Source organism: Astatotilapia calliptera, chromosome 22 (assembly GCF_964374335.1).
Source record: "Astatotilapia calliptera chromosome 22, fAstCal68.1, whole genome shotgun sequence".
Classification (NCBI taxonomy): domain Eukaryota; kingdom Metazoa; phylum Chordata; class Actinopteri; order Cichliformes; family Cichlidae; genus Astatotilapia; species Astatotilapia calliptera.
Window position 1 is genome coordinate 32,049,659 of NC_137442.1, and position 25,989 is coordinate 32,075,647.

Genomic DNA, 25,989 nt, shown 5'->3' on the forward strand with positions numbered 1-25,989 from the left:
TCTGACTAATACGGCGGGGTCCCTGTCGGCTTGTAGCCGAAAAATAGCTTTACTTTGTTGTGTGGGTCAACTTTTCTTGCGAGATACAGAGAGAGGCGTTGAAAGGCTGCTCCAACGGAACTTATTGTTTTCGGAGGAAAACACGAACACGGTGTACAGTCGAGTCTTAATAGCTTACTTACAACTGGGCTCGTCAGGCACTCTTCTTGGCTGCAGTGGTTATTATTATATTTACATGCTTCCAGCTCCCGTTTTTGCTCGATGACAACTCGTACCTTTCCACTCCCCTTTTTCTCCCTCCTCGCGCTCACAGACCCATAACGTGTATGGCAGTCCATTCTCCCTGCAACACGGACTACACTGCCCATGATGCTACATTCTTTAGAGCTATGCTTGTAGCATTCTGCCTGTTAGCACAACAACAACAACAACGAAAAGGCGCTCTCTCACCCAGGAAACACAGAGAGAGAGAGCGTCACCCTGTAACCATGGCAACCGTAACGCTGCCGCCTGGAACAACAGAACGTAGCTGTCAAACAAAACCAAACAGTCCTGACCCGCGACAAAATGAAACAGGAAAGTACCGCAGTGTAATCCATTTATTTCAACAAAGTAACTGTATTCTGAATACCACGTTTTTAAACTGTAACTGTAACGGAATACAGTTACTCATATTTTGTATTTTAAATACGTAACGGCGGTACATGTATTCCGTTACTCCCCAACACTGATGGCAGGGGGCCATTGCATAGCCTGTGGAGGTCTGTGCAGGCATCATTGACCCATAGCATTGTTCATAGCTTCTCCCGACCCTTTCATGTCTGTCACACGTGCTCAGGATGAACCTGCTCTCATCTGTGAAAAGCACACTGCACCAGTGGTGGACCTGCCAATTCTGGTATTCTATGACAAATGCCAGTCAGGCTTTACGGTGCACTGTAAACCCGAATCAGTTGACTGAACTTAAAACATTTGTGGAAACTGATTACCTCAAAAGTTTTAAGTACACAAACTCATCTTTTCTAAGTATGGGGTACTCAAAATTTGTATTTATTGTTAACTTAAAAATTTTAAATTATATTTTTATTTTATTAATTGAGCTTTACTTAAAAACTATATACTTTAATTTTAATATTTTTGTGTTTTTTGTAGTTTACTATTTTGATCCAACACAATGCAATTATATTACAAACTAAACGCAAATTATATGATTATTAATTAAAAGATATTTATTTTTAAATGTTTGAGTGTAGACTAGTAAAAAAAATTAGAGAAATTCATTTACTTTACATTTTGTTTATTTAACATTTTTTATGGAAATGTAAAAACATCACTTAGTGTTTTTATAAAACCACTAACATGGACATTGGCACCATAAAGTGAGCATTATAAATTCAATGTAGAACATGTCTTTTTATAAAATCACAAAGGACAACATCAGTCCTAATTGCATCTTTCTCAAAATACATAAATTCAAAATAAAAAGTCAAATACTAATCACTTTTGTTTGAAAAAGAAATGAAAAACAATTTTATAAAATGGATACAAATAAAGATGATCATCTTCCAAATAACCAGAGCAAAGTTAGGTAAACTGATGGAGTTAAATCCACCCAAAGTCTGTAGTAAACTTAAAGTGCTTTAAATAAAGTGCTTAAAACAAAGTGCTCAGTAACAGAGTGCATGTCCTAACAAACATTGCCTTATATTCCTTCCAGAACTACTCTTTCAGCAACAAATCATTTTTAAGAGCATGTAGGCAGGGTTTCAGAGGTTTGCCGTCAACAAGCCCCATGAAGATTTTTTGGACAAAGGTAAATGTGTGAACGAGCTTCCTGGGGTAGTCTAAATGCAGAGCATAGATCAAACCAAACAATAAGGCAAATGCATCTGCAAATCTGGGAATATCACGCATCACCAAGTCGCCTTCCACCACAATGGCCATGCTTGAGGAAGTAAAATGGACTGGTCTGGGAAGCGCCGTCGGTAACCACTGTGAGAAGGGCAACTGGAGTGTCAATGAGGGTCGACTCATCCAATGTGTCCGCCTGGAATAGACACAGTATCAATAAGTAAGGTTGGTTTGAGAGAATGTGACAAGCAAGACCTGTAATCTAGCAAAAAATTCAGCAGTGTAGTGGGTTACTTTGTAACGGGTTAGGGTACTCTACTTTTTTGAAAAATGTACATTAACGCGTTAGCTTCTTGCATTACATAATTAGTATGTTTGTTATTTTTCTAAAAAAAAAAAAGAAGTCATTTTTTATTTTATGACTTTATCTCAAAAAGAAACTAAATCTTGACTTCAGCCTTGTTTTTGGGGCCACCTGCAGCGTAGCCGAAGTGCTGTGATACGCCTGTGCCCTGCTCCTGACCCTGTGTGTGTGTGTGAGGGTTTTCTAAAGAGAGGGTATTTTGCTTGTACAATTTGGTAGCTGCTAGGGTATTAAATTGTATTTAAAAAAATCCATGGTGTTTTATCTCACTGGCAGAATTTAAGTGATGCAAAAATACACTTACATTACATGTCTAAAAGAATTCTGGGTCCTCCTCCCGCAGGTATACAGGAAGGGCACGAAGCACTGCAGTGCGTTTCACGTTGATATCAGGCGCCTCCTAAAAAGGGAAAAGAAAAGTTCATTGAACACAAAGTTTTCAGGTGTCATTCTTTGGGGAGAATACATGTTTATGAAACTGCATGACATGTGACTCTACATAATTTTGGAGACATTTCTTTTAAGACACAACCTTTCTGTCTCTTATGACAAAGAGTCTGTATCTTACTCATTTGACAAAAATCCTACACAGTATTTTAAAGTAACATACCAGATCAGAGCTGTAATCTGTATAAAACACAAATGTTCAAAGCAAGGAAAAATTGAGTTTTTATCAGTGAAACTTTTAATTTGTGTTAATTTTATCATTATCAATATTCACCTGAAGATCATAATGATTCAGGATGGTTCGCAGAGCCTCTCATATCTTGCCAGCCCGTGCAGCCTTCTGTCTGTATAGAGCCATAAGTCGTGGTGTGTGTCTGTCAAGTTCAGCGTAGAACTGGTTCCGCAGGTTAATGTTTGTGACTCGGTGGAACTCCGCACAAATCTAAAATAAAACAGGACAAAAACATCCAACATGAAGCCAAATTACTGACCAAATTTACATCTTATCATTAAAGAGGAATTGCCCAACTTCTGTCTAACCTTGCTTTATAGATGTCCTATGAATTTTTTTTCTTTAAATTGGACCCGAACCACAAGCACAAGTGTATCACAAAGCTGAAATATATTTTTGTTTGTTATCCATTATTTATTTATGTGTTATTTATTTATTATCTGGATCTGAAGAGATCTGCTGAACTTGCATTGTTTCATGTTAAACTGAAGAAGAAAAAAAAATCAAAGCACAGATACCTGAGAGTCAAATCGCAGAGCAGGCCATTTCTCTAAGAAGTTCTTTACCATTGGGTTGTCTTGAACAATTTCATGGCGACGAAGTGCGAAGGTAGTCTGCATCAGTTTTTCAATCATTACTTTGTTGGGCTCAGTCTTCTCAACCTCATTTTTTATCTGGACTCTCATATCCTCCAAACTGACCTGATCTTCTCCTCTTGGAAAGTTTGGGAGGTAGTTCACCTCAGCTCTTCTGGCTCTTTTTATGTTTGAGTGGGGATGCTCTCCTTCAGGGTTGTTAACACTCCTCCTACCAGCATTGACAGACACCTCCACACATCCAGATCTGGCTAGCTTGGTGCGATAATTTCCCATCTTGAATTTTAAACTGGTCTTCCAACCATAACTTCCATTCCTACTTCCAGGCTCTTTAAGACATGGATGAGTGGTAACAAGAGCTTCTGCTGCCAAACCGACATCTCCATCACTCGGATAGGCTTTGAAGGTGTGCATCACTGAAGCCATGGTCTCCAAGATGTTGTGCTTTTGGGCTCGAGTCAACTTCAGATGTTTTCCAGACATCTCAAAGGCTCTATTTCCCTCCTCAAGGAGATGTTCAACTTCGTAAGAAAAGGTAGGTACTGGGAAAGTGTCAGGCCAACACTTCAGATGCTGAGCTAAAGGCACATGAGGAAGGATGTCTGTATCAGAACTTGCACAAGAACTGACATCACTTTCAGATCTCACTACTTTTAGTGTGCCCTTCTCCGGCAACTCTTGAATATCCAGTAGGCAGGTAAGTTGCCCATCAAAGTCGGAGTCTTCGTATTGTAAGGTAAACTCAAAGTCCAGCCTTGGGTTGAGCTTCTCACGGAGTATGGTGATTAGTTCTTCCACCGACTCAGGCCGCTTAGTTAGAGAAACCTTCACAACAACATCTGTGGTGAGGTGAACTCTCAGCAGGAACTTTTGGGATACTGCCATCATCCTATGAATAAAACAAGGAATGGAGATGATTTTTAAAAAATGAATCGTCTCATATATAAAAACACTGTACATCATACCATTAACCTTATTATGGTCAGTGATAATTATATACTCAGCCATCATTACAGCTTTCAAAAATTTCAAAAGTACACTGTACATTTCATGACAAAATAAACACTTAGCATGGTTAAAAAAAAAACTTACAATTACTGCTGTTTACTTTGAGTGCAGTCTTGAATTCTATGGCCGATCATCCAACAATCCAAAACATAGGTAAGAATTTCAGATGTTACAAAGTCACAGGCCATCATTCCATTTAGTCATGGTAAACAGTAACCCTCTTTTAGTTTTAAGTTTTTACCATATAATCAACATTGTCTCACCATGTATAAATTCTGTTAAGTTGGAAAAAAAAAAGCAAAAAAAAAAAAGCACAGAATACATATGAATTTACACTGCAGTTATTTTAAAAAACCAAGCCAAACTGCGGGATAAATCTTTGCAAAGACACATTGTTATGCAATAGTACATAATACATCAGTGAGATACATGTAATATTACACAGAACTTCTACTTACAAACTATTTATTTTACAGGCTGCTGCTTAAGATAGAAGTTGCCACTGCTAGCTAAGTCACTTTTGAATGATGCTAATGAGAAGAAGAAAAAAACCCGGCCGAACAATGAGGCTGCTGTTGTAAAAACGCCAACTTTCTTGCGTTGGCAATGGGTCGTTAAAATATCACTAAGACACTTTCTTTATGTGCAATTCTTATTAAAACTGTGTTTTAATCGGTTAAAACTGTAAAACTGACGATATCATCGGTTTGAAAAAGAGCGCGAACAACAGCGAACAACAATTCACTACCTGGGTCTGTGCTGTTTAACACAACGGCGCATTCAAAAACAAGTTAATGGCTGCAACATATTAATTTACTTGCTTTTTTACGGAAAAAATAAACATAACGAAGGTTCCGTTTTACTTACAAGTTTCTCCAAATGTGCTCTCCGGTCGCTCGAGAAGGGCAGCCATATTGAACAGAATTTTCTGTCAACGTCGTTCAGGTTAGAGAGAAAACGTCATGACGTACAAATGCGGAGCTCGAAAAAAAAAACATTTACTCAAAAATCATAATTAAAAAAGCAGTATTTACTCTTAACTTCTAAGCCATGTACAATTATAACTGTTTGAATCGTTAAGAGAACAGAAAAGTTTTAAGTTGTTTCAACTTTGTGACGCATTTCAATTGTTGTATCCACAAACTTTATAAGTCAGGTGGACTGTTGGGGTTTACAGTGTGCCAGACAGTGAGCACAGGGCCCAGAAGAAGATGTGGGTCCCTCATTAAGTCAGTCTCATTGTTTGGTCAGAGACATTCACATCAGTGGCCTGATGGAGGTAAATTTTTAGCTCTGGCATTGCTCATCCTGTTCCTCCTTGCACAAAGGAGCAGATACTGGTCCTGCTGATGGGTTAAGGACCTTCTACAGCCCTGTCCAAATCTCCTAGAGTAACTAACTGCTTCCTGGAATCTCCTCCGTGCTCTTGAGATTGTGCAGAGATTGTTGATGCATGATGATAATCCTACTTAGGGCACCATGAACTGAACATGTAGTCTTGAATAATACTTTTTTCACATCTGCAGTGTTTATTCCATTGAAACTGGTTCATATTCCTTCTTGGTGTAAACACAGTAAGACTGATGTGCAGGGTACATAAACGGTAAGCACAGACTTGCAGCTAGCTATAAAACTAATATAAAGTATTCACATTATGTACCAGGTCAGAAGACAACTGTTTTTCTGCCTCAGGCACACTAAGAAGTGGACTAAATGTTCTCACTTGGTTTGTAGTGGTCTATTTTGGTTCACTTAGTGTTTGCTTAGTTTTTTCTGTGTGAACAGACACTGAACCATGAGAGAAAACTATGAGCTAGATGCGCCAGAGCATATCTTTATATTTTTACATGCTGTAGTGCCATTTGTGGGAGCATTTTAAGTTGCTATATATCAATACAACCATTATAGCCCAAATTTAATGATATGTATGTATTAAGTCCATAGTAACTACATAAATTGCAAAAAAGTGCAATAAACTACAAAAAAATTTAAAATCATTTTTGTTTTGTTTTTTGTTTTTTACATATATTTCTAGTTAGAGAAATTTAAGAGGTTTATCCCTCAAAACTGCAAATACAAAGAAGTTCCTGAAAATAGTTTCCAATAACAGGAAATTTATTTTGAGTGTTGTCATAGTTTTATTTTTGAGATACACCAATTTTTATATACTGCAGGAAAAACAAATACTATAATGCAAATTTGTAAAAAACCAGCCTATGCATCAAAATAAACTATTTCCAGCAGTGCAATTTGAGTTCTAAGCATCCCAGAAACTATACAGAAAAGCATAAAGTCAAACATGACTTTTAAAAGCACCAGTATAGGCTTATAAGGCCTGAAGGTAAAAGAAAAATCACATTTTTCGTGAAAATGACACCACTTCCGGTTTTGGGCAGGTAATGGCGGACATGCGATAGTTCACGCTGACGTTCGAAGTGTTATGAAAAGCTGATCTTATCGGCAAAGCGTGTTTCTGGAATATTATGTTTTGTGTTTGCTGCAATTGCTTTTTATGCAATTTTTGCAAAGCTATATGTGGAAGGAAATCGTGACCTAGGACAAGCTGATGGCATAAAATGTAAGTACAACTCGTCCGGTTTCATATGCAAAAATAATTATTGCGCTAGCTTACGTGGTTCCAGTTCTACAGGGATTTAAAAATAGTTACGCAAAACGGAGCGTGCCTGCTCCAACTGGTTTTAAAGGGTTTAAAAATGCAACCATTTTACTCTTATTATGGACTGAAGCTATTCATTAGCAGGTGCATAATTACTATGAATGGCATTTAGTTGCCTACAAGGTTACTAACTTTCTTGTTTGATATTAGCTAAGCTAATATGAGTCACAGAACTAGATGTCTGATCCCATATTCATCGTAGTTGGAATAGAAGCAATTGTTGTACCATTAATTTGAAAAGTCAGTGCTCCAGTTTTAGAGGGTGAATTTCTGTTTTGTTATAAGTAGAGTACTTAGCACTAATTACAATGTATCTGTGTTTGTTTGATACACCAGTAAATTCTACAAAGGCAAGCTTGTTTAAAAAGTTTGCTTGTTTGCTAATAAGACAGAGCTTCAAAAAAAAAAAAAGAGTCTTCAAAACAGAACTTTACAGACCAGTAGGCAATGACCATCCTTTATATACAGTCTATAATCTAATAATAAATTGCAAGTTAATGTAATGGATTAAAACTGAATGTCTTGTTAATCCCCCTTTTCATATGATTTTTAGTCCACAGGCTAAATACTGAAACTCTCTGCTTTTAAAGTGATATTTAAGAGAAAATGCATTTTCTCACCTCTCAAAAGTAATCCAGACTATCCAGCTGTCTACAGTAGCCACATAATGGCTCACATTTTCTCACACTCTACACCCACAAATACCCAAAGTTTTTACACTTGAAATCTAATTTGCTGTGTTTTCCACATGAACCTATAACAACTATCACAGTATGACTGTGTCTGAGTATCGGGCTGTGATGGCTGTGGAAACGTGGGTGACCTAGACCACAAAGTAAAGTGCCCGAGCGCCTCCTGCATTGAAAACACTTCTCTGACCCCACCATGCATGGTTTGCTTATGCAATTGTCCAACCTTGTTACCTTCAACATGAGATGATTCGATGTTACGCTGCACATCATGCACAGGCGTCGTCAGCCATGTGAAAAAAGAAAAATCGCCACCCCGTTTCACCCCAACCGCTTCTTTACAGCTTTTGCTGTCACTTCAATTCACAAGCAACAGGCTAAAGCGGCTCGAACAATAAACAAATAAACTTGCCAAATTCTGCTGTTCCCCATGCGTACCCCGTGCTGCTCTGCGGCCCGCAGAGCAGCACGGGGTACGCACGGCGCATGGGTGGCTTGTGTGGAATGCGCTGCCATTTCTAGGAATGTGGCTCGAGGCATCAGAGCTGACGCATTCGCATCGTATAGGTTAAAAGCGTATGGACGAGAGGCAAAGACAGTTTGTCAACACAACACAGGCCGTCTTTGTTGGCATGTCCTAGTGGAAGATATGGATATGAGCCGGGTGACGACAGAAAAGCAGACAAATGTAAAGTAATTCTCTTTAAAGCTACAAAAGCCAAAACCTTAAGTCACAATTCAGCCAGTATTGTCTTTTTTCTTCTCTCTGGCTTTATAAGTTTTTTTAACATTATGCACTCCATACTGTATATAAATGCCACTTGTTTTGCACATATTCAACTCTGTATATTTTATATATTTTATTATTATTATTATTATTATTATTATTATTATTTTATTTTTATTTTTTTTACTATTTAATTTGTAAAAATGTGTATACACACACACACACGTAGGAAAATATTTAGTATACACATCCAGAAATGCATACACTATTATATATTGTACATATATTTATTAGTTTCAGGTTGGCCATTCTTGTATTTTGCTCGTTTGTGTTGTTGTGTTTGCACATCTCTGTTGCTTGTGGGGCTCGCACACAAGAATTTCACTCGCATATGCTGTGCCAGTGTGCCTGCACATGTGATGTGACAATAAAAGTGATTTGATTTGATTTAAGTTGTATATTCTTGACTTAATTGTCAAAAGAATTTATGGATGTAGGAGAAGGAAACAGCGAGTCCTTGAAGAGATAAAGTTGGTGGTGGTGAATACTCAGCATTGCCTGTTGTTCCTCGCTAAATTCAGCTTCAACTTTCCAGGCTTCACAAAGACTCTCTGTGGCCCTGAGAGTTAAATAGATATAATTTGTAATTCCTTGGCATGAAAACACTGTGAGTGCAGTTAGAGGTAGATATTGTCTGCTGCGCTCCTGTCCTTGTGTGAAGCAATATGTATGTGTGTGTATGTGTTGTATTTGGAAGGCTCTTATCTGCTCTGCCTCTTATTCCCACTGTATTTCTGGTCTGTTTAATCAACACTTGGCCCCGCTTGTGCTGGAGCACCTACGGCGAAAAACGCACTTTGCCGTTCTCTCTTCTTCCTCTCTCACTGATGCCGTTTTTAAAGCTCAGACTTCCTCACCCCGCTTTACAGCAGATAAAGGTGCTTTCGTGCCATCTGAAGTATCTGACTCTTTTAGTGCAGAATAATGTCCGCACCGCTGCGGAAAAAACCAAACGCACACAAAAAATTGCAAGGGTCTATAGGTCTGCCTGTAAGTGCAAAACAAAGCTGAAAATAGCTGGGCTCATTGCCATTCCAGACAGATAGGACTAGGCCCAGGGCAGCGTAGAGCAGAGAGAAACAGAACCAGTGTGGGGACAGAGCCAAGGTCGGCTCAGGATGCACACTCATCAAGAGGTTGATGATCTAGCCCAGGTGACCTCATGTTGACCTCAAGAGTTTTTTAGCCTGGAGGGGAAATGTGTGTGTGTGTGTGTGAGCATAAATTGCTCCAAGTGTCTGTGTCTGCGAGATTTTTTTCCCTTCTGTTTTCTCATGGAGAATACATTTGGCCTCGGTTACAGCTGGATGCAAACTAATCTGTTATTATGAGTTTTAATACTCATTCTTGAGGTCACAGTGTCACTGATATGTTTCACTGCAATAACACTGAATTGTACCCACAGATGTGGTGAAGAACAAATTGGATAAAACCAGGGAAGGGTAACTTACACTTTGTACGTCATGAAGGCCGTGAAGGATGAGCATGATTTAATGAGGCTCATGTCTGCCAAGTGTGAAAGCTGATATATATATATATATAATAAAGTATACTGAAAAAAAGAGAAAGTTTTCATACACAAGGTCAGGCCATGCAATGTTTAGGCAAACTACAAATAGAGGAAGACCTACATCTCAGACTCTACAGCCTTCAGTTAAAGTTCTAAATGTTAAAGTTCACTACAAATAAGAAAAGGCTGAACTTGCTTAGAAAAGTTGCATAGCTAAGGTTTTCAAAGTTACAACACAACTTACCTCAAGACTTATGGAACATTGTCCTTTGGAGAGATGAGACCAGTGGAGATGTTTGGCTATAATGCACAGTACCATGTTAGGAGGAAGCCAAACACAGCATATCAAATACATACAATTACCTCATACTAACTGTCAAGCACGTTAGCAGAGAGGTGATGATTTGGGCTTGTTTTGCAACCACAGGAGCTGAGCACCTTGGGGTCGTTAAGTTGACTGTGAACTGCTCTGTACACCAAAATATTCTTAAGTCCATGAGCCCATCTGTCCATTAACTAAACCTTGGTCAAAGTTTTTTCATGCAACAGAGCAGTGATTCCAAACACATGAGGAAATCTATGGTAAAAATGGCTGATGAAGAAAAGCATCAAGCTGTCCCGTCAAAGTACAGACCGCTAAAGCTACGTTGTACATTGGGCCAAAATTCCTCCATAATGGTGTGAAAAACTGATAAAAGATTATTTTGTTGTTGCTCCTGAAGATGTTTTTACCAGCTAGTAAAACATGGGTTGTCACAGGGCTTCATAAAATCTTGTGAAAACTTTTCTTTCACAGAACTACAGAACATGCCTATACAAGCTAGCTTGTAACTGGATGTTTTGCTAACTTGCTATTAACTTCTGATGGTATTTTTCAAAGCTTTACTACTAAGCTAATGTTAGCTTTTCAGCCTGGCAAGATAAGCTGCTTCAGAGCACTAGATAATGGAGGAGTGGTATACTAAATGGCTGATTAAAAAAAATGAATTTGCTGAACATTTAATGGAAAGTTTGTGACTGATGTTTGTTATTGATTGCTGACAAGTTAGGTGTTAGCTGCTGTTGTTTTGAGAGAGTAACCACACTGTCAGCAGTGCTGCTAGTCTGTAAGAGCTGGAATAAAATGATGTTAAATTTCTAATGTAAACATGTTTAGCTAAAAAGATACAGAACTGAAGTTACTTACTGTCACATAAGGGCTAGCCTATGCTAGTTTCTGTTACTCTGGGTAGTATCTTTTTCAGAATTTCTTTTATTTGTCTTAAAAATTTGAAATGTCTAGAAGTTTGTGCTCCAAACTCTGTGTTATAGCAGTAATTACTAGAAATGTTTATTATTTTATGAAAATTGAACAGCCGTTACATTGCGACCAAGAAAAAAATAACGGTTTTGGGGGGTATTTGCCAATGGAAAAGCACCCATATCACCCAACCCTGTATCCAACGAATATTTTCCTGCTTCAGCTCAGCTACTTGTATCAATTTTAAGTTCACTGAATCTGTCTTCTAAAGTAATGGTTAACTGTAATCTCTCCTTTGTTTTTTGGTGATTAGAGACAGCTCTTTGCTAGCCACGAGCCTGGTTGATCACCTACTGCAGTTCATGTTAATTACCTACAGCTGAGTAAATGTGCGGCCACAGAGCATCTGTCGTTAACGAGCGGGCCGCAGCTTAATTAGAATCCTGCGACTTTAAAATAGCACTCTGAAACTGTGATTTTTGATTCAGTAGCGGTAATTATTCAGTTCATTTGAGCCTCCTGACATGAGATGTCTTTCCATGGCAAAGCCATTTAGAGCTGTCACAGTAAGAAAAGCACAAATGCTAATGTCATTAACGGTGGCTCCATTCCAAATGACACTCACGCATTACAAACGGCACCTGGGCACTGTAACTGAAGCAGCCATATGCAATCCATGCATGATTTCTTTTGCTGCTCACACTTGTGTGTTTCTGCATTTTAAATCATCTTTAAAATGATTTGACGGTCAAAGCACTAAACTATTAACTTTACTTAATACCAAGTACTTCAACCAATTTTCTTACCACTAGTTGATTGCAAGCTGTATTTAATATGTTTTGGTCCTGATCCTTATTTAACAAAGCCGGATAGCGACAATGGACCTGTTGGTCAACAGATAAGCTGCGACCTGCCTTAATTACGCCGCGATAACTCCTGAGGGGGAACGTGTTAATGAATCACTTTAGTGCACGTTAAGCTGCTTACTGAGCAGGAGTTACAAAACAACTGAGAAATGTGCGTGCATTACTCAAACATAAAATAATGTGTCGAGCAAAAGGAAACAAAAAAGCTCCAGCTTTCGTGCTCGAGCCTGCTTTCAGCCTTGCACTGCATTCATTATAAAGTCAATGCCGCTTCAGAATGCCAATTAACAAATGTACACATGTTGACATCTTGATGCACTTCCCAGATAAAATACACTCCCCCCCATGGTAGTTTACCTGGCAGTATAAGCAGCAGTACTGTATATGCAGAGCGACCCTTTGATTTAATCTGCAGCCAGATTGATTGAACATAGCCCGAGGTCTGTGCCTGGCCCCTGGATAAACAGATCTAGTGTATGTTATGTTTAATTCAGAGTCCTTCCACTGGAATGGAACCAAACTGATCAGGACTTGTTTACACTCTCCGGCCTCGGCAAGCCCTGGCCTACTTTTAACAACTTCCGTGCACTTTAAATGGAGTTAAGTGCATGTTTTCATGCGTGTGTTTTTGTGACTGACTCCGTGCTGCATGTGTGCGCACAACAAATTAGCTTTGCATGTATAATGCAAGACCCCTCAGCTGTAGAACCGTGTATATATATCGTCAGGGCTTGGGGGAAGCGCGATATGATGCGCCGGCTGGCCTGGATGTGTGTGGAGACTGGTTGCATTTCCTCGTCTGCGTGGAAGACGTACGAACAGCCTCACTGAATGACCACTTTGGACTATGAGATCACTCGCTCGACTTAGATGATTCGATGACTTAGAAAATGAGCGTGTGCACATCGCAAATGTAGAGGACATCAGGTTTTTTTCCTTTATAAAACTGAGGCAGAGTTGCTGTATGTCAAAAGTACAATTATATAACCAAATGCATCCATACATACATGCTGGAGTCAAATCAGCCGCCCATCTGTCTCTTAGAACACGCTCCTCTATCAGTCGAGCGGTGACTTCACACACACAGCCATTTAAGCACAGATTTAATGTGTAGACTTCTGGACACAATCTCTGGAGGTGTGTGTTTCTGTGTGTTAGTGTGTCCCTGACAGCTCTCTGTACTAACAGCCCCTGTAGCAGAGCAGATACCAGCCAAAGATTAGGATGTAATTACACGCCACTTTCTGCTCCATCTCTCTGCCTGAGAAAGGAAGAGAAAGAAGTGAGGAGTGAGAGAGAGGCGGGGGTTGGGGGCGGGGGGCTGAGGTGGAGATAGGGCCGGGCTGTGAGTATCTGGATGTGCATGTACACCCCCTCCCCGCCCCAATCTTGCTCACACTGCCAATAAAACTTGAAACAACCCCCCCTCCTCCCACCCCCCAAAAAAGATTAAAACCTTTTACCCTCCTTACCTTGCTCAAAACGCGCCAAATGTTTTGACTCAAGATTTACCCCGCTGTGCTTTCATTGGCCGTCTGTCGCCATGGCAACAAAAGGAACAACCGGCGTCCCGTTCTGCACATGCGGAGGGGGTGTGCATGCCACACTTGTGCCCTAAGCGTCAGACATTAGGATAATCCCCCTCTCTCATTTAAATGTAAAGTCAGCAAAAGAAAAATTCGCTCTAGCAAATGCGTAATATATGTATGAGCGCGTGAGGAGGGGTGCGTGTGTGTGTGTGTGTGTGTGGGAGGGGGGGGCTTTTTTGCTCCCTGACTGTGTCCCAAGTGCACACAAGGAAGATAATTTGCTGGAGGAAAAGAAAAAAACTTTAATGCCATCACATTTTTCCTTCTACTCCCCCAATCCCACTACACTTTAATATTCACCTGCTTTGTTTCTGTTTTGCTTCGACTAACTGTCTGCCCCCCCCCCCCTCCCCCCCAATTTCCTGTAGTGACATTTTTAGGTCAGCCCTCAGTCACTTTCATCATTATTAGGAATGCATGCACGGTGCACACTGAAACTGTTGGGATGCGGTAGCGGGATGAAGGATGAGTCTCCGAGGGGACTATAGGCCAAGTGCCGGTCTCCTCCCACCCCCTGCACTCCCATGTGTTTCTTTTAGGTCTCTTTTTGAAGATGGGTGAACGCTGGCGTTAGACGAGGCAGTTGTCACAAATACACTTGGGCATCTTGCAGAGCCTTACCCTAGCCAGCCGCGATCTGTCCATGATTTTTTTGCGATATAGGTGCAGTAAGCAGTGAGCACTTCCTCAGTCAGGAGAGACGTGGACACGAGTGAGTTTTAATGCTGCTTTGGAGAAAGAGGCAGACAGTGTGTGTGTGAGAGAAACAGAGGGAGAGAGGGGAGGAAAAAGGAGAGAGAATGAGGAGTTCCACATTTGTGCAGGATCAAAAGCTTTCAGGGGATTTTGGAGCTCGGAGCTGGTATCTGTGTATGTTGGTGGGGGGGAGCTTTGACACAGATGTGAATATAGAAAAACAAAAACACACCCCTCCCATGTACACTCACGCATACACAGAAAACATTAAAAAATGAGATACACGTAATCATTTACAGCCAGCGTGCCCGCTGGCTGTAAATGATTACGTGTATCTCAGGGATGCTGATGTGCGTGCCCGCACATCAGCATCCCTCCTATTTATTACACACACACACACACACCTCTCTATCGCTCACAGATATCCTCTGTCATCCACGAACAGACAGAAAAACAAATAGACTGAACTGAGTCACACTTACAGAATGTTGAAATTACAGCTGGATTAGCCTTTCAATTGCCCAGAAAATAAACATTACATTATACAGAGCTACAGACACACTTACTTGCTCATGTGTACTTTGAGTTGTTCAGTAACCTCACGGCTCTGTCCTTTCACATTTAAAATGAATTTATCCCTCATTTGAACCGTCTGCTTCTCTAACATAGATATATTGTGTAAGTGAAGGGCCAGATTTTGCAACCATGTGACATTTCACTGTTAGCTATCAAACTGGTTAAACTTGCAAGCTGGGCAGGGTGGTGGTGGTGCTGTCACTGCCCAGCAAGAAGGTTACTGGTTTGAACCCCGACTGGGACCTCGCTGTGTGGGGTTTTCATGTTCTCCCTGTGACTGTGTGGTGTTCTTGGAAACTCCTGCTTCCTCCCAAAGATATGCTATTAGCTTAGTTCAGGTTCTAAACTGGTCATGGATGTGAGGTAGATAAAATGGGTGAGTTGTTGATACTTATGAGCAGTCAGTCATGATGTATGGGATGATGCATCAGTCTGAATATTCTGAACACATTTTAATGACCAGTGAGTTTTACTTTCCATCACTGATTAGTTAAAACACAACTTTCAGCTTTTCCTGTGCATGTTTGATTTCCAAATACTTAAAGCATAGAAAGAAAGTATTGATTCTATCGCAATAGTATCAATCTGCCTACCTTTATTGTACTCTAAAGTACTTTGGTAGCCAGTAAGACTAGAAACGTGCTGTATAAATGTGACTAAATTGGTTGTATATTACTTAGGCTATGCTGTCTGGAGGTTTTTGCCAAATTGGTCCTGGGCGAGGTATTAGATGAAAAGTGATTCAGGTGACCCCTGCGAGAGGTAAACTAAGGGGGACAGTCTAGCCTGCCTGGGATAGGGTTACTAGGGCTACGTCCACACTAGCTCAAATAGATTTGAAAACTAGTGTTTTCAGTCGTTTTTACAGAGTTGTGCGTCCACATTGAAACGGCCGAAAATGCTTACGTTCCAGTACTGCGCATGCGTGAAACGCAAGAAGATGAAACCTCGCGGCAAAATGTTGAGGAAAAGCACCGAGTTTTTTAAATGGACCAACAATGAGGTGGAGTTGTTGCTGCGAGTAACACAAAAGTACAAAGTTGCAAAAGTGAGTGAGAATTAAAGAATTGGAAAAAAAAAAAAGCTATCTGGAGCATGTACAGACTGATATTAATCTTTAATGCGCTGTCAGAATTGAGAGCAAACAAAACAACTGCTGTATAATGCTCTCCGGTATGCTCTCATGGTCACATGACTGCATCACATGACTAAAATGCATCATCGTTTCCGAAAGTCTCCGTTTTCGCTGTCCACACTGCGACGCGAAAGTACCGTCTTCAAATGTATGTGTTTTCGAGAGCGTTTTCAAAACGCTCGTTTTTCTTTGGGGAAAATGCCGTCTCAGTGTGGACAGGAGGCCAAAAACGATGCCTTTTCAAACAAAAACGCATTAGTGTGGACGTAGCCTAGGGCTCCACCCTGGAGCCAGGCCTGGGTAGGGTGCTTAAGGGAGAGCCCATGGGGCCTTGCTTAGCCAACACGTTATCACTCCCAAAGCATAAAGTTTTACCCTAGGTGACAAATCATTGGTATATTATGCTTCTGGCCACCCAAGATGTCCCTATATTACGAGTTCGGAAAAATGAGGAAACATGAGAACCGTTTTTAATGAATCTACACACGTACGTTCATTTTACTTAAATCGCTTTGGAAAACACTATCTAACATGATTAATATGGTGGTTAAGGTTAGCGTTAATGCTAGCGTTAGGGCTGGAATACACGGCTGGAACGTGTGTTACCGTGGGAGCATCATTCTGTTCGGTTTCATCCACAGTCTGGCGCGTAGCATAAGAACGCGGAAGGTCACCTTTCGCTTTCCCATGGACAACTCGAGACGTGACAAACTGTCGGTATATTATGCGTTGGGAGTGAGAACGGGCTGGCTGGGCACAAACACCTGCAGGAAGCACCATGGGGGCCGGGTACAGTGCGTGTTGTTCAAGGCCAGAGGTCCTTGCAGTCTGATCACTAGTTATCGTGGCTGGAAGAGTAAATATGATTAAAAAACTATTTTAACAAATGTATTTGAAAACCAAGGCTTATTTCATAATTATACATGCTATAAGTAATATATGTTGATCATGTTTAAGTAGCCTGTTTTTGTCTGTATAAATGAAAGAGGTCAGCGGCCCCCGCATTAACCAGCCACCCCTGATGCAGTCTGTAAAATGGGTTTGTTTTCCACACAGAGCCACTTGTGTTAAAAGTGATTCATATGCACACATGTTCAGACACCAGTCACTTCCACACACAAACACACAGCCCCACCACGCTGACAGCATATTAAATTCATGAGTAGATTACCCAAGAGTTTCCAAATCATAGCAAAATCATGGATGGATTAATTCCATGTGACATCAGCTCGTCTGCGGCTCCTAAGCCATATTTATTTGACGATCAAAAAGCTTAACCTGGCCGGTTAATCCCATCCTAATATTCCAGTAATCTGTCCCCAATCCAAACTATAACAGAATCAGCTTCAGCTGTTTGTTGTTTGTCTTTGACTTTTTTCTTTTTTTTAACATTTTCCTTTCCTGCTTCAGATTTTGCACGCAAAGAAAGTTTTGAACAGAACACCTGTTTGTGTTTCTGTCTCTGAGCACGTGCATTCCCCCCCCTCCCCCGTAAATATTCCCCCATGTCCAGGCAGGGTGACTCAAATTCTATCAGATTCAGACACATTGTATCACACACAAACAAACACTCTCACCACTGCGACCTGATTGAAGCCACATACATAAACAGAGGATTAGAGACTTATCATCAAGTCCCTGGAGTTTGGATGTTAGCGAGGTTATGCTTCCTGGTAAGGTTCTTATGTTTTACTATAAGCAGACCATGTCCCAATGTTATTCATTCTGCTCTTTAAAGAGCACTTTACTTGATGAAAAAAACAAAACAAAAGTGCATACAACCTCCTGCTGTACTTGTTTGTTCGGGGCAGATCAAATGCCATAATCAGATCGACATTCTCCACTGAAGATAGAAATGGGAACGAGGGCGGGGTCTGTGAAGGGGATGATGATGGTTACTATGATAAGGGTTTAGCTTCGGGAGAGACCAGTAAAGCAAGAGGAAAGGATATGAGAAGAGAAGGAGTGGAGCGGCGGGTGGAGATGATGGAAGGGGGCAGCAGAGCTTTACACTTGGGTGCAAATGATTTTTGAGTGGTGGGGGAGAGTCTTGGAGTGACGAATAAGTCTGCTGGTGTTGGTCTTTTTATTAAAAATCATTCATCAGCGTGTCACTGTCTCTCGTATGATGGATATGCGGCGCTTTGATTGAGCACATATTTATTGGGAAATTGATCAGTACCACAGTCAGTTTTGTCTTTGGGAAACGCTTAGACTGAATACTGATGACACAGTTTAGTAGCATCCTTCACCCGGGTCGTCCATGACGGTGCTCTCGAAATAAAGTGGAAAACAGAGTGTTGCAATTTAGCACAAGGAAAGGAGGGAGGGTTTAATGCAGAAAAGTATAACCAATTATACAAAAAAGTGTGGATCCTGTGGCTAAAAGACAAATTTTAGCTACTTAGTTGCTTAATGTATTTTTCTTAATGTGCCAGTAGGTTTTCATTTGGTGATGGGTCTGGACTTCAGACCTATCTAGGGTTGCCAACTCCCTGAAAAATAAATAAGGGACACCTCGTGGCCAGGGCCGGGCGACCCAGTTGTCTTCACCCTTCCCAGTGTGGTGAATTTTCTAGCTCTTTTTTTGTGTGTGAAATTATTTTTTTAACCCTTTGACTTGAATTTGATTTAAGTAGATGTGTATTCTTTGTGATATGAACACATGTGAAACAAATGATCATTTAGCCATTTATTTTTAGCTCAAAATGACAACATTAACACAATAAAACAGGTCTCCTTCTTAAACAGAAGCCTGTCATGCTTAACTTTTGAGAATATAAGTAAATCTTTCTTTAAAAGAACTCTGTCCTGCTTAACTTAAAATAATAGAAAACAATAGAAAGAAAAACATTCTTGTAACAGTGCACATTTAGTGCATTTAGTACAATCGGCTTCAGTTGAAATATTATTTCAGCTTTTCTAATGCTAATCAGCTGCTCCTGTTTGTAAACCCGCTTGTTCCCATGATTACGCATCTTAACTCATCATCATTATTCATCTATGTATTACTTTTATGTATTAGTCATCTATTTGTTGTAATCATCTATCCTTGCAGTTGTTTATTACACAAAATAAATTATATTATCACACTTCTGGCCACATAGCGCTGATATTCATTGCACATGCCCATATTAACTTTTTCCAGCCAGGTGTTTTGCTTTTCCCATTCTTCCCTTTCTCTGAGGGGAACAAACATTGCTGCTCTAATGCTGGGCTCACACTGTGCGGTTTTAGGCCCATTTTGAGCCGATTTTTGACCGATTTTGGCCTTCATCGTGCATCGTGTAGTATACGTGGGGTAACGAGAAGTGATTAACACCTCACGACCAGCTCCCGATCATCAATCGCTCGTGAGGGTCTCATCACAGCCGCTCACACTGCTCGCGCGCAAACACGTAAACGTTGGTGTAAAAGATGGAGCAGCACGGCTGTGCAGCGTGTGATCTGCACACAAGCGATGGAGGCACAACTTGTAGAACTTTGGAAAGCTCATCCGAGCCTTTTCGATGTGGCATCACAAAATTATCACGACCACAACAACCGTGAAAATAGTTGGATTTACATTGCTGCTCAATCACAGCTGCCTGATCATGTTTTTCATTAGCAATTTAGCAAAGTTGATGGTGGTGGTGTGTGTGTCTGTGTGAGTGTAAGACAGAGAGAGAGCGCGACAGATTTTCTGTTATAACCTTCGTGTTATGGAGGCACAGTGTGAGCACTCAGGTCGCATCAGAGCATCGGGCGGTATAGTGTGAGACCTGCATCGTGACCTACCAACTTCTAACCCCTGCGAGTCAATCGTGCAGTTTGAGCAGGAGCTGAATAACGTGACTGAAAAAATCGCACAGTGTTTGCCCAGCTTTAGGTGTACTGTCGTCCGAGACTTGCACCGCCGTGTCGGCGTTTGTTTCCCTGTTGGCCATGCTTCTTGTTGTGGTCATCTGTTGTCTTCCGGTATTTTCTCCGTAAGCGACCTTTCCTCGACCAATGAGATGAGCGGTAATCTGAATTGTCATACTCGAATTGTCATAAGTGTGCTGTCAGCTCATTGGTCACAAAGCAGGAGAGGGGCTGGGAATTATGTTTTCAAACAAAGCGTTAATTCCATTAAAAGTTATAGACTACTTTTGATTCTCACTGTATTACGGGACAAAGTGCGTCCCTTATTAGCTCAATATGGGACGTGTACTTTTGTTTCGAAATACGGGACGATTCCGTATTTTAAGGGACGGTTGGCAACCCTAGACCTATCCCTTTAGCAACTGGACTCTGGTACTGCAGTTCTGTGCTGTCATGATACATACAGGTTATGTTTTTGCAGCATAATTATTAGCCACGCTCTTCGGTCAGCTCCGCTACTCTCCAGCACATCTATTCAGCCAATCACATGGCAACAACTCAAAGCATTTAGGCATGCAAAAGAGGGTTGTCAAAAAAATCGATACTCTGATATTAATCGATAATAAGATTAATTTCGTAAAAAGATAGTCCTTTGCAACAACATTGTGGCGTCTTTACCCGCTTGAGGTGACACATAATTTCACACAGCACGACTGCAAACGGAGAGGTGCACAGCTTTGCTAATGCTAACGCTAACAATGTTCATAATGCTGAGCAACACTTTAAGAGGTATTTCAGAGTTCAATGAAGCTCTCATTTTAACAGCACTTAAGTATTAAACTGTTCTCAAATGTTAACCTGACTGGTACAAGCCTTAAAGTCAGCCTAAAAGTCAGCTGTTTAACGTAGCTACATTAGCTACATTGTTTGTAGCTAACTTCCATCCATCCATCCATCCATCCATCCATTTTCATCCGCTTTGTCCGGGGCCGGGTCGCGGGGGCAGCAGCCTAAGCAAAGAGGCCCAGACCTCTCTCTCCCCAGCCACCTCCTCCAGCTTATCCGGGGGAATACCAAGGCGTTCCCAGGCCAGCCGAGAGATATAATCTCTCCAGCGTGTCCTGGGTCTGCCCCAGGGCCTCCTCCCTGTAGCTAACTTAACTTTCTTTATTTTTTATAGCTGTTGTAAATATATAAATTCCTGCACTATCTAACATTGTAATCTATCTAACTATCCATATGTCTATCTATCTACTGCTCATTTAAAAATCTATTTAAAAATCAGAGGCCAGGTTTTCAGAAAATTTCAGTAGGATGTTCAACATACATTTATACAGTTATGAACAGCCGAAGATAAAGACCCAAAGGTTGTTTGTAGATTTCACTGAGACCTTTGAGGGACACTTTTACATTATTTATTTATTAATCTATTGACTTTATGACATTTTTATTGGTCTTTGTAATGTTAATACACCTTATATGCTGTTTCTTTCTGTTTGAACTGCCCTTAGAGAGAGCAGGGAGCATTTAATAAAGAAACTCACTTTCTTGTGTAATCCTTTTGTAATCCCAGAAAGCATTGTGCTTGTCCACTACATAACAGAAAGCAGACTCAACACACACCCAGGTGAGGATAGATATTAAACATGCCATTACATGAAAGTAGCTCAGCAGCCCATGCTTAAGCTTAAAAGCATCAGAGGCCATCATATTGCACCTCTTTAAACATACGCTGCATATTGTTCTTATAGTACAGAGATCCCAAAGCTCCACACTTGGGTGTTGTGATTAAAAACTTGGCCGACCCCATGACAACCCCATCTGCCGACGTGAGATGGAAATAAAAACAGTGGAAAAGCTTGCTATGGACAAACATATTACGTTTTAGATGCAAACCCTGGTTTACAGCAATTTAATTTTTATATTTACACCAGTTCACCACAATAGTCCTGTGAATCAAATGAGGGTCTGTTAAAAACATCAAAGATTTCTAAAGACCACCTTCCCAAAAGTAAGAAAAACATAACAAAAAAATATTTCCCACAGTAAAACACTTGAGTTTGCTTCTGTCATGTAATGGGATCATGTTGTGGTGTAATGTGCTGATACACAGAGTAGCTTTCAAAGTTGCTGTCAATTTGCTCCTTTTTTTGACAGTCACAATGGAAAAGTATGACTCACATAAATAGGTGGTGAGGAAACAAAAAGAAGAGAAGTGATTGCCTGTTCTGACAGAGAGGGATATTGACTGGCAGCCAGTATCCAGAGTAAAGCAGGGTCAGCTTGTATAAGCTGCAGGCTGTCGTTTTCTCATAGATCTTTGTCTTGTAAAACTGGATCCGCAGAGAAAGAGTCCACAATCCAAAGGTTCCCATGTTGTGGGCTCTCTGCGAAAGTCTTCTGCAAACATGTGACAACCGAGTCAAATGCTGGGTTGAAACGGATCTCTTGACATAGAGGAGAGGCTTCCAGAGTTTAACTAAAGACTCTTTTTTTTTTCTCTCTAGAAATTCCCATTTTCTGTTTTTCAGTGATGCAGTTGTTAAACTAATCAAATATATCTGAAAACGACTCCCGTTTTGACCAGTGTTAGCATCAGTGTAGTACTTAGCCTGGTATTTCACGCCACTCAAAGTTCATAATTGTGATTAAACACTAATCCTGTAGCCACCTAAATTCACTGTTGTAGAAGAGCTGCCGATGAGCACAGACCAGCATTGTTAAAGGTTTCACAAGCATGTTTAAGACTTTTAGCACTTCTGGCGTAATTTGCATTTTTTTTGTTGAAGTAATCATCAAGGCAGAGAATTATAGTATCCACTGAGGCTTTTGTTGGAATTTCTATACAAAACAGTCGATAATCGTGAAGATTAATGCCTCAACGGCTCCTTGCAAAAACTAACAAAGTGGTATTTCTAACTTGCCTGGCTATAAGTGAGTGTATAGGCTTGCCTTTATTCATTACACAAGTTGGAATGCTGGGTCATCACTCATGTTCACAATCCTCATGTGTCTTGAGGGCAAAAATAATCTACTCAGCAGTTGCTAAGGGTTTTTTGCTACAACCTGCATGTCAGAAACAATATAGCTAGCTTTTTGTCACGGCATCAGAGGAAGCATTAGCTTGCTAACAGTTTGTCTCTGCTCGATGACGGTGTGGTGATGTAACTGGTCATTCTCTAATTGTTCAGTTTCATTATCTGAATTATTGTGAATGCAGCTGGTACAGCAAAAACTTGTATATTATCACTGACTGGTAGGCTAAAATCATAGACTCTATATAAAAGATGGAAATAGCCAGTGTGGTGTTACTCATTGGTTTGGGACTTTTTTGTTTTGAAACCTCAAAGTTAATGTTTTCATTGATAGACGCATTGGTTGTTGGAACCAGATTTGGAGTGCTAAGTTTTCAGCTAACGGTAGAAGGCTAGGTTAGCAAGGTACAGTCATAAATTATACAAGTGCATACACAGACATGCATATCTGCCATTAGTGCTAAGTAGTATCTAGCAAAATATTTGATTTTTACCCACCAAACTTCTTGGGCAGGCTGTACCAACTAGCAAGCAGTGTTTTTTTGCCAGATATTTTCATTAGACATGCTCCAGAAGGCACTGACACCACAGACACGGATGAGAGATCCAGTTCAGTGTCTCACTTAATAGAGATAAGACCTAACAGACAGATAGCAGCTACAGATGCCTACATTGGGACACCTGTCAATCATAACGACTCTGCCTCTAACTATTGTATCACTATGGATAGGTTAGAAAAATGTTCACCCATAGACTGTAAACTACCCTTACAGGCCAGAACCGTGTGTCATCCCAGGCTGTGATGCAACAAAGCACTTTAAACTGGGAATATGTCGGGGTTGTCACGGGCTGCGATGGCAGACCGTGGAGTTGTAGAGAAAGTAGGGCCCAAACGCGAGACTCTAGTGAAGGATAGTGGAATTATTTGTAGTGAGCGGACAGAAACAACAACTATATACAATTCTGGCACTGTGACTCCTGTGGCGATTCCCCTATGAATCCCACACAGTGCACGTGTCCATAACAGTGAAAAAGGTGACAACTCCAAAAACCCGATTCCACTCCGTGATTTCCCCTCATGACGACGTTCCTGACTCCCGACTCAGTTTCGACTTGAGTCGGGAGTATAATCCCGCGCCGACTGGAGCTCCGCCACCTTCTTAAATAAGACGCTGCTCATGAGGCCATCAGCTGCAGCTGGTGAAGGCTAATGAGCGGCAGGTGGGGCAGCCTCCAATGCGGAAACACTTCCGGGTCGCCGTCCCCTCAGCGACCCCAAAACTTCCGGGAGAACACAGGGAGAAAGGACAAAGGGAAAGAAAACCACCAAAAACATAACATACTGAAAAACATACCAAAAATACATGAGCTCTGGGTCAACAGACCCAGGCCATGACAGGGGTCAAATTATTCTTTTGTTGCCAGCCTCAAGTGGCCATAAGAGGAACTGCAGTTTTTGCCAGTTTGATGGATTTTTCAGCCCTACAGGTGATCCCTTGGTCTACATAAAACATTAAATATCAACACGTTCTCACTCCCAAAGCATAACATTTTATGCTAGGTGACAAACTGTCGGTATATTATGCTTCCGGGAATCCAACACGTTCCTATATTATGAGATCGGAAAAATCATTGGTATATTACGCGTCAGGAGTGAGAATGGGCTGTAAATATGCCTCAGTAACACAGGCCGCGAGACTGGTCTGCAACCCCACAAATGTGAAGTCCCCAACTAGTTGGCAAGTGGTTGCTGGCTTGTTGCCATTTAAAATCAATCACAAAGAGGGTTCTGTGGCTTCCATGCAGACTTCAGGAGTGTGAATGATGTGTTCATATGAAAATAATATATCACTTTCTTTGTCCACATTTCTTGAGATATTACTGCTTGTGACGATTCCTGTGAAAACACATTTTACAACCTAAGAAACTACAGTGTTTTATGTACTCTTTGTGAGAAACCACATGTTAAGTTTTTCACTTCTTCGTGTTGAACAGATTTCATACTAACTATTTGCTGTGAATATTTTATGCTTGTTTTGCAGAGTTCACAGTAAGCTGAGGAGTGTGGTCAACGTCACACGAATCATTGAGACCTTCAGTGTGGATATCAGCCTTCAAACGCCCATTCTGGTCGGACCCTGGCAGATGGCAGAGTGGATGGGGGAGGGTGATTGAGTAATACGACAAGGGGAAAAGAAGGGATGATGATTGGGCTGTCAGCAATCAGCATTAAAACTCATAGGAGCATCTTTGGCACACTCTACAGGTCCTAGATTCAGTCCCCAGAATGAGTTAATTCAGGTGAAAGTCTCTGCTAAAAGTTGTTATCTACATAGTGTTGCCAACACGTCTGGATTTGTTACTCATTTCAAAAATTACTGGAGGGGGGTCACAGCGTGATTTTCAGCATCCACAGGATGATTTATTGAACATGGAAATATATATTCCCAATGTGCAAAACTCTTCTGTTTTTAATCACGGTAATAAGAGTTTTAGCTGTCAAGTAATGAATATTTGCTGCCTCCAGGCTCCGGCTTGTAATTAGAAAAAGTAAAATTGCCTGTCAAGGGAAAATAAAACTTGTCATTTGGTATCAAAGTCTACCGTTTTGTATATAAACACCTGCAACAGTGCAACGTTTGGAGCACAAGTAGGCGTTGATTTATTTTTTTTGAGGGGGGGATTTTTGAGCTAGAAGCTAAAGAGCCACAGTCATAAAGAAAAGAGTTTAGTCAAAGACAAACAGGATGTTGAAAAAGTAGACAGTGCGTGTTTGCGTGCACGTGTCCCGGCTTTTAAATTCGTTTTTTTCACGGTGAACAGCCGAATAAACCTTTCTTCCTCTGAC

The 25,989-nt window shown here is 40.8% G+C and overlaps 2 protein-coding genes across 3 annotated transcripts in view; one reads left to right on the plus strand and one right to left on the minus strand.

Annotated features, from left to right (window-relative positions):
• The window catches only part of e2f3 (E2F transcription factor 3), a 79,765-nt gene extending 54,031 nt beyond the window's left edge, over nt 1-25,734 (plus strand). Inside the window, exon 7 of the mRNA XM_080296042.1 lies at nt 25,184-25,734. Coding sequence (XP_080152168.1) covers nt 25,184-25,200 — 17 coding nt within the window. The 3' untranslated portion in view covers nt 25,201-25,734. The remainder of the gene's footprint in view (nt 1-25,183) is intronic.
• LOC113014308 (uncharacterized) lies at nt 1,281-6,005 on the minus strand. 2 transcript variants are annotated; one of them, XM_080296039.1, is made up of 3 exons: nt 3,413-6,005; nt 2,937-3,104; nt 2,519-2,615 (listed from the first exon to the last, which is right to left on the minus strand). In XM_080296039.1, exons 1-2 carry the CDS (start codon nt 4,535-4,537, stop codon nt 2,976-2,978), a joined length of 1,254 nt encoding a protein of 417 aa, XP_080152165.1. In that variant the 5' UTR covers nt 4,538-6,005; the 3' UTR covers nt 2,519-2,615; nt 2,937-2,975. The 2 variants fall into 2 exon arrangements, with proteins under 2 accessions (XP_080152166.1, XP_080152165.1); XM_080296040.1 differs by having other exon boundaries at nt 1,281-3,104.
• Nucleotides 25,735-25,989: the final 255 nt, after the last annotated feature.

Bases quoted from the DNA above. Each gene is read 5' to 3' on its own strand.
- LOC113014308 (XM_080296040.1), bottom strand. From the start codon at position 4,537: ATGTACAGTGTACTTTTGAAATTTTTGAAAGCTGTAATGATGGCTGAG. The intron at 3,105-3,412 runs GTATCTGTGCTT...GTTTTATTTTAG, and splicing joins CTCTGCGATTTGACTCTCAG to ATTTGTGCGGAGTTCCACCG.